The 9,698-nt window shown below is 40.2% G+C and overlaps 1 protein-coding gene across 2 annotated transcripts in view; it reads right to left on the reverse strand.

Annotated features, from left to right (window-relative positions):
• The window catches only part of glra3 (glycine receptor, alpha 3), a gene marked incomplete at both ends in the record, with an annotated part of 57,924 nt that overhangs the window by 14,916 nt on the left and 33,310 nt on the right, over positions 1 to 9,698 (reverse strand). For both annotated transcript variants that reach the window (XM_079238361.1, XM_079238362.1), the window contains 2 exons: positions 4,702 to 4,784; positions 5,932 to 6,155. In XM_079238361.1, the coding sequence (XP_079094487.1) occupies positions 4,702 to 4,784; positions 5,932 to 6,155 (307 nt within the window). The remainder of the gene's footprint in view (positions 1 to 4,701; positions 4,785 to 5,931; positions 6,156 to 9,698) is intronic.

The raw sequence follows: 9,698 nt of genomic DNA on the forward strand, positions 1-9,698 counted from the left end.
CACAACATTAAGCAGAAATAGTTTCCCTGGTGAAGAAGTCAAACGCCTCTTCTCTACATACACACTGTGTGTAGACATCCAAACTTATACCATTCTAAATTAAACATTGAACATTTCCATCACAGGACCCCAAGTGGGCCAAGTGGGCGGCTCGAAGTGTTGATCCAAGGCAAGATGGATCCATGCCTTCATGTTGTTTCAACCTAATTCTCAGTATTGCATCTTTAGTGTACGAAGGCTTGTCACTGAGGCGGTACACTCAAACGTAATGGTGCTTTACTGTAAATGGAAGGTACTAGTTTCCAATATTGTGCCTCTGGTGACATCTTGTACCGTAATTCAGATGCAGAAAATGTCTCCCATTTCAGACTAAAAGGATAGTTATTTTTTTCAATCACACATTTATTTGCCAAAAACACACATCAGAGACAACAAGGGGTTCAGTGTCCTGCCCAATGTGGGAGATGGGAAAACCTGGATTCAAACTATCGACCTTCAGACTGGTAGATGATCACTCTGCCTTTTGAGTTGCAGACAAGGTGATAATAAAAATCAGGATAAACAAGTTAAAAATATGTTAAGTGTGTATTAAATCAGGAAATAAAAAGAAAAAAGTATGTACACAAACATTTTTCTTACCTCAACTCTGCACAATCATGAAGACATTTACTATCTTCTATTAATGAATAAGACAACGTAAAGCTTATTAAATATTTCCTTTTTCTTTAGTTTCTCCTACACAGACTATCTCCTGGTGTTTGACCCAAACATTCTGAAGAAATAGTAAAAATACACACCAAACTTGAGGCATAAATGTACCATTAAGGTCATACATATTTACCTTAAGGTCTGGTTAGGAGCCCTGCAAGACAGAAAGTCATGTTTTGCCCAAGTATGGCCCACATCTAGAGTTTGGTTTGGACCATATTTGGCCCAAATCTGGAGTGTGGTTTGGCCCATATTTGTTCTTGACTTGCTGCAGTGACTCCTTGTGCGTTTGGAAGTCCAAAGTCAGCCACATGACTTCCACAAGTGGTCCATGCAGAAAACACTGCAATCTTTGTCAAGGTTAGATCCTCACATTTTGACCACTTCACAACTTGCTTTAGTCCACATTCAAGCCAAAAACCAACATTTGGACCACATGTGGTCCACAAGATGCTCACTGTTACCAAGGTCTTGGCCATCAACTGACACCTGGCCTACATCTGGCCAACATAATGCTTGCCATTGTCATAACTGAGCCATAAGTTCCAAGTGTAGCCCAGATTAGGCTCAAATTTACCTATCTAGTGCTAGGGGCATAAGTCCAGACTGTACCCTGCAGAACAAAAATGTTATGTTTTTCTGACCCAACCCTCTGAACGTAGAGCTGAAATAGAGACTCATCAGAACAGGTCACGTTTTTACATCTTCTGTTGTCCACTTTTGGTGAGTGTGGTGTGGACTTCCGGTGCATTTTGGTCCAAATAACAGCTTCTCACTTGATTTTTCAGTAAACCCTAGAGATGGCTGTGAGAACATCCCAGAAGGCAGATTCTGAACTACCCAAATCAACAACAATCAACATGTTCGGAGTCACTTAAATCCCCTTTCTTCCTCCTTCTGGTGCTCAGTTTGAACTTCAGCAGGCTGTCTTGACCATGTCAACATGACTAACAACATTGAGCTGCTGCCATGTGATTGGTTGATTCGACATTTCTGCTGAACAGGTGAAGCTGATGAGGTGTACAATGAATATGTGAAGTCAGTTTTCATGGTTTTTTCCTCAGTGGAAGCATCTCTGAGCTGACAGGTTTTAGAAACGTCAATGATAAAAAATATCAAAATGACAAAGCAAAATGATCATAATGATTTTAACGTCCGGAGTGATATAAGGAACATATATTTCCATGCATGTGATGTGCAATTTTGAACTTAAAATGGTTCATGGCAGCTTTCTCCTTAAAATATTCATCATGTCACAACTGGAATAATTTGCTCTCATCCTCTGAGTGAGTCTCATCACAGCGATAAAAATAACTCCCTCATTCCTTAGAATAAAACCAGGTCTTTAGTATTTCTAGGACCACATTCTTCTACCTCCGTAATATTCCCAGAATGAGGAACATCCTGTCTCAGGGTGATGCAGAAAAATTAGTCCATGGAAATTTTTAAGACAGATTAAACCATTGTAATTCCTGATTGTTCTGTAAAGTCTCCATTTGATACTGCAGCGAGAGAGCAACATAGTTTTTTCAGTCTTAACGTATCTTCCTCAGCTCCTTGTTAAATCCAGAGTAGAATTTAAAATTCCTCTTCTCACATATAAAGCTCTTACTGACTGACCTCAATTGTATCTTAAAAATCTCATAATTCCACATTTTCCCAATGGTTGGTTTACCTGTGGTCCCTAGAAGTTTCTGAGGCTCCGCTCCCACAAGGACAGTCTGGGGGACTTGGATCGATTGAATAGAGATTCCAAAATATTTCATACCTTCTTTTGGTTTAGTTGGTTTTCACACTGGACTTTACTGAAGCAGAACAAACCACCTGGACAACATCACATATTTACAACAACTGCTCACTAGGGGGAGCTGTTTCCAGAAACAACTGTAAACGAAGAAGAAAGTCGAAGAAAAACCAGCTCATTGATCGACCAGGACTGGAAATGTCTCATTGACTGCAGGTAAAACAAATCTGTCCAATTTGCGCAGCAGAGAGGCAGCCAGACATCCACCATGTTGATCTATGTCACTTTTGGCTTCACTGCACCGTTTGCTTTCCAGAGGTTATAGCACAAAATTATCCCAAGTGGGACCTCAATGACAATCAATGACAAGATTCACAGGGACCCGTGCAAACAGAGACATGTTTAGGGGATTCTGCTGCAGGTGTTTATCATTTGGATCCTTTGTCCAAACAGAACCAGTGTTTGTGATGTGCTGCAGATGTTTCAAAGCAGTTCCCACAGTGAATAAAACTTCACCCTTTTTCTTTCAGTGAATAGGCCTACTCATCTTTTTTTTTTCTTTTTTTTTTTTCCTTTTTTAACCACCCGATGACGCAATTGCCCTACTTTCCCTTGAGGTCGTTTATGCTCACTTTACGTATGTTAATAGATAAGCCTGTCGAGGAGTAGAAGCAGGATCGAACTGAATTTATTTCGCCAACATGAGCGAATGACAGAGAAATAAGTCGTCATGTGTTTGGTTTTCTTCAGCTGCATGTTTTTATTCATCAACATTCACCGGGTTGTTACAATCTGATTATTTCAGGTATTAACTTCCTGTCCGTGCAGGTGCTCAGACTTCCCACAGGGAATCCGAACAGCATGCTAATTATTCAGAAGCGTGCATGTCTGACTCCCTGTGGGAATACAGACAGATTGAAGCCAGTGAGGTAAGGAATATATGTACATTATGCCTGAACAGGATGAATAACAACCTAGAGCAGAGGGGGGAGGGGTACGGGAGCTCATTAATCACCAAAGTGTGGCTTTTGTTGTTGAATCATACACCATTAATGGGTAAAATAGCTATTTATAAATCTATTCATTAAATACAGGTACCAAACCTAGAGATGCGGCTCCGCTCTGTTCAGTATAAGCTTGAGTATTAAACCATACAAGGAAGTGGGGATGGATCAGCTGGAGTCCCAGGTTTAACCCTTTACTAGACAAATGACCAGATTTAATCTCTTTACTGGAAACACAAAATGCATCTGCATGCTAGTCCATCAAATCAGACAACCACCAATCATCAAACATCAGCCTACATCCCAGTGTCTTCACAGAGATCGTCGTCAGCACAAAATATAAAAAAAATAGTTAATAATGACAACTAAAGGAACAACATAATTTGATCAGGAAAAACAGACAAGAATAAATAAAATCTGATTAAAAGAGAAAAAACACTGATTAATCAATTCAAATATTTAGTTGTCTTTTATTCTAAACTAAACTTGCACTTAGCCTGTTTGCATGACCACCAAAATCTGATAACTGGGAGTAATTGGGAGGGAATTGTAGCCAAGTGGTCAGAGAGCTGAATTTGGGGCTGAGGGACTCAGGCTCCAGTTCCCAAACTGGCAACAGCGAAGAAACACTATGAACCCCTGAGAAAGGCCCTTAACCTCCTACGTGCCAAAAGATGACCACTAATCTCTGGCAAAATCTAGAAATGAAGGAGAAGGAGAAAAAGGAGAAGAACAAGAAGAAGGAGAAAGAGGAGAAGGAGAATAACAACGATGGCAACGACCACAACAAAAACAACTTGATCTGTTGATCTATTTGATCTGATGAATCTACGTCCCCTTCTGAAATGCGATATTCTAAAATATGCTGGTGTTTGTACGTAGTGACATTATTTCCTGATATTATGAAAATAAAAGGAAGTAACATCATAATCCACATATTCAGAAAGAAATCTGATGACGGCTTGGAAAATGTAGAGAACAACTTTTCAAATATTCTGATGACTCCAGAAATCAGAAAATGGGCAGATATTTGGTGGTCATGAAATATGTAACCACAGCCCCTCCTTCTCCTCTCTGCTGTGCTTTACTCCAACCACCTGCTGGCTGCTGCATCCTTTCACTGGCAGTCTGAACACACTGACCAGCCACAACATTAAAACTACGTCCACTTCTGGTCTTTGTGGACGTTCATCTCCAACAAGCCTGCAATTTCTAAGAGTCTGTGTGAAGCTGTTTGGTACTTACAGCTCTCCAGCTGCATGATGCACGTCTGAACATCCATTGGGAAGTTTTTTAGATCCATAGGACACGACAGAGTTAATGTTAGTCTGAAAGCAAAGAGAAATGAGAATGGGCTTAAAGTTAGAGCTGATAGACGTGTACAGATGTGGATGTAATCTGATATGAATGTGATTGTTTGGATTGGCTGGTTGGGATGTTGCTGAAGCTGCTGTGAAGACAACCAAGAGGTAAATCCACAGCTGGAAGTCTTAGAACTATAATAAACCTCTTAAATCACCCAATATTTTCATTGTTCATACATTTTGTTGACTCACTGAGTTCTGAGAATGTTTGTGCAGTGACTATAGATGAATTTTTGGTTTTGGACTTAATTATGAGACATAAATTTATACCTTCAGAGACTTCGTTGGTCCTGGACTCAGTTGACCTTGGCCCAATTTTTACTGGACCAGATCTGTAACTAATGACTGTGATCCTTTTGGACTTAAGGTTACCTTGGTAACTTTGAACGAGTGAAGATATTTTATTCAGACCCGGAAAAATAGGCAGTGTGCATCTCCTTTCACATAAAAGTTTGCATTCATGCAAAATTATGCTTAAAGTCAAAGATCTGTTAGAGAAAATAACAACTGCTGACTAAACAGACACATGATTTTATTCCTGGTGAAGATTGTTGTTGCGTGGGAAGGAAAAAATTGACTTATTTGTTCTGATTCTTGTATTTTGAGCATATTTTAAATTTCACTTCTTATTATGTTTCAAACAAGTGTAGTCTTGGGTGATTAATCTGCTCCACATTACTGTGGCTCGCACGGGTCATTGTGCTTCATGTTCGGGTAATCATGCATGTTGATGCCTCCACTGTAGAATAAAAAATATACGTGTCGTAAATTTGAAAAAACAATGCGGTGTGTGAGCAAGTTAAGAGTGTTTCCCTTTTGTTTCCAGCCATAAAATGAGACTCATCCTGATAGTGTGAGATCATGTTAGAAACAGAAGTCCAGTTTGCAGCAGAGCTGTAGGCTCACTGTTCGCCTCCAGGCATGAAAACTCCAACATGGATGCACACTGCTCCTTGATTCATGAGTTAAGACCCCGTTCTGGTTCAGATCAAAGTAACGAGAGCACATGTATGTTCAAAGATGTTATTAGCGGTCCTATGGTTCCAGCACATGTACGTCGGAACATTTAACATCACAGAGGGAATTTAGTTTGAATCATTTACCATCGTACCTTATAGAGTACAAAACATTCCCGTTTTTAAATATCCGGAGGAGTTTGTTGTCCGTGGTGACCTCATGGAAGTGGGCTCCCTTCTCATTGGCAAAGAACAGATCTGGTTTCCATATGGAGTCCAACATGGAGGGGTCCAGGTCCAGAGAGTCATCGGGATACTCTGCATAGGCGAGCCTTGGGTCATTCCACTGCTGACGGAGGAAAATGTTCACACGGTAGTCCTGCAGAAAACACAGAAAAGCATCATTACTTAATTTCATGCCCGATCATTCAGGCTGCTCAGTGATTCTTCCTTCCCGTGGAAGGTGTGAAGCGATGAGGCCCAGTCTGGAAGTCATTCCAGATCCTCAGTTTTCTGGTCATTACAGCGATCAGAGACATGTTCTGACACGTTTAGTACACCCAAACAGCAAGCACTGACTGAAGGGTTTTAATCATCATTACGGACTCTGAACCTGATGTGGTTTCCATGGAGAACAAAAGACATGAAAGAATGGGCGGAACGATATGGCAACAGAGGTGGCAAAACAAAACCTTGCCACCTCCTGCTGTCATCCCAGCTAGCAGCTACAGACCCAACAGCCATGGAAAACTGGACATTTAGAGGTGCAAATCTCTGATGTCCGACTGCATTGAACACAGCACCAGGCAATGCTACAGCGGTCTGATGTACTGTTGGTTTAACATACCTCGTCATAAGTAGCATACAATAGCCATGTCTGTCGGTTTAGACTACCTTATCAAAACAGCTGAAAAGCATTTTAATATGTGGAATTACATAGAAAGAATAAAGTCTATGAAGAAGTTTAATGGTTTGATAGACATATTTCAATAATGTTTGATGTTTAATTTAACTTTAGTCGTGAAGTCATTGAGACAGCGCTACAAGTTAATAAGTCGCTGCTGAAGTCAGTATTTAGCTGACATTACAACCTCACTTACAAAGGATTAATGGAAAAAAAACTGTTCTATAAATTAAGTTTCATACACTTCATCTGGGTTTTCAAGTGAATTTCCCCTCGAGCTTCAGTGGTACAAGAGATGCACTTGTGCAATGTGCAATTAATATGCATTATTATACACAAAACTGACTGCTTGTGGCTTAACAGGCGGCTGTATGCCAACATAATCACTGAGCAGTCAGTGCTATGCTGCATTGGTGGGTCATTTGCAGTTTTCTGTGCTCTGCATGCGCATTAACCAAGCGTATGCCATTCTTTCTGATGAGTACACCAGACTGTCAGGAAACCAGGACGACTGCTTTATTTTGGAACTGATAGTGGGAAGCGATGAGGCGGCAACATGGAAGAAAAGAGATAAACTTCAGTGCAAATCAAACACTTTGTGTAAAGAAATGGAATATTAATGAAAGATAACTTACTCATTAATCCCATAAGGAATTAGATTTGATCTGCAGCTCATTTACACAAATTACATTACAATAATTCCCTTACAAAGAAAAACACCTATTAGCTTGGTGCTGATACTTGCTAATAGTAAATAATGTTTCTTCTCCTGTATATGTAATGTTACATTAGGTCTGCATAAGGTAGTGAAGTTACTTAAAGGGGTGCTATTATGGTATTTCAAGTTTTCTGAGCTTTCTCCAGTGTTACAAGGTTGAATCCTCATCAGACATGTGAACGACACTGTTTTTTATCACCTAAACGCATGTTTGAGTTTGAGTTTGAGTTCCAGCACTCTCTCCGTTCGGTTTCCATGGCGACGAAAAACACGTCGTTTTAGAGAGTTTTTTCTGCTTGGAAATTCTTGTGACGTCCCGGGTGATAAGGTTCGGTGATTGGTTACCTTCTACTGGTTAACAAGGGCATGTACAAATACATCAGGCGGGTGGAAAACGTTGAATAAAGTTATTTCGAACGATGGCTGGTGAGTTTACCAAAGAGAGACATCCTGCTGCATTCGCTGCTGTGGGTTGCTGTTTTCCACTTTGTTTTCAGGGTCTGATTCAGGTTCCAACATGTAGGGCTGTATGCTATGTGTTCACATTGTATATATATATTTTTTTTTTATTGAGTTCATATTACCCTAATCCTTCTGTTTATGAGACGTTACAATGACGGCGAAAGCAGGTGCGGTGCGTGCTCCCGATGTAGTGCAGTGGCGGGAGGCGGGGCTTAATGCGGAAGAGTCTCAATCCACTCGTTTTGCCCACTGGCTGATCTGACAGCCTACGGAGAGGGTCGGTCTGAAGTAAATAAAGCGATTTGTGACAATAACTCGATCAATCCCAGCCCTTCTGGTCTCAGAAATAAAAATAAATTAGCCTGAAATGCACATAATAGTTCCACTTTAAATCTGAAGGAAATGAAACGAAAAGGTTAACAAGAACATTGATGTACACTTAATTTAAAAAGACATTGCTCTCTTTTCTACAAATCAATATTTATATTCATCTTCGTCATTATGTTTACTCTAATATGGATTATACATTTCTGAGTTGGAGATGACAAGAGGTTTGGTTTTCATGTGTAAAACGTATTATTGATATATTCTTCAGATTAAATTAAAAAATCAAACAAATTCACCCAAAAATTTGCTTCTCGGCCAACAATTTCATTGTTGTACATATTAACACAACCTGATGGGTACATACTCAATGATGGCTTCTGTGTTTTTACCAGGTGTTAGATTGTATAATTAATTCAGTTGTGTTTTAGTTTGTAAGTCTCCGTCTTCTGGATAAGTCTTGGTCTAAGGGAACCCCAAGCACAACCTAAGTGCAATAGTTTCCCCAACACATCCTGAAGAACCAGGATAAACCATTACCATAGTGGGAGAACTTGCTGCCTGGATGAGTTTCTCATCAGTGAGCCTCAGGGCTGCTAAAATGATGACCTGATATGTGTATAAGTCCTGTACAGTGTTTTGCTTTCAAAAATGTTTGCAATTATTCAGAGTACTGGAGAAAAGAGCAGGGAAAACATGCATTTTGCCATGAAACATTTATTTCCCAACAATGCATTTATGCTCACCTGCACCTCAGTCCAGAGATCTTTACAGGCATGTGTTCAGTCAGTGGTTTCTTTCAATGACAATATTTTTTTTTTCTGATGGCCAAAACTTGAAAATGATATGTAGATAAGAAAAGGCTTGATTACTGGTAATCTAGGTATCATTTCTGTGAATGATACTGGAAAATAAAGCACTGGGGCTCTAGCAGTGCTACTCTTGTTCCTCCTTGCACAAAGAAGGGGGTAGCGGTCCTGCTGCTGGGTTGTTGCCCTCCCACGGACTCCTCCACGTCTCCTGATATACTGGCCCATCTCCTGGTAGCGCCTCCATGTTCTGGAAACTACGCTGACAGACACAGCAAACCTTCTTGCCACAGCTCGCATTGATGAGTCATCCTGGATGAGCTGCACTACCTGAGCCACTTGTGTGGGTTGTAGACTCCGTCTCATTCTACCACTAGAGTGAAAGCACCGCCAGCATTCAAAAGTGACCAAAACATCAGCCAGAAAGCATCGGAACTAAGAAGTGGTCTGTGGTCACCACCTGCAGAACCACTCCTTTATTGGGTGTGTCTTGCCAATTGCCTGTTATATCCACCTGTTGTCTATTCTATTTGCACAACAGCATGTGAAATTGATTGTCAGTCAGTGTTGCTTGCTAAGTGGACAGTTTGATTTCACAGAAGCGTGGTTGACTTGGAGTTACATTGTGTTTTTAAGCGTTCCCTTTATTTAATTTTTTTGAGCAGTATGTATGTATATATATATATATATATATATATATATATA

This window comes from Telmatherina bonti (genome assembly GCF_933228915.1).
Source record: "Telmatherina bonti genome assembly, chromosome: 3".
Classification (NCBI taxonomy): Eukaryota; Metazoa; Chordata; class Actinopteri; order Atheriniformes; family Telmatherinidae; genus Telmatherina; species Telmatherina bonti.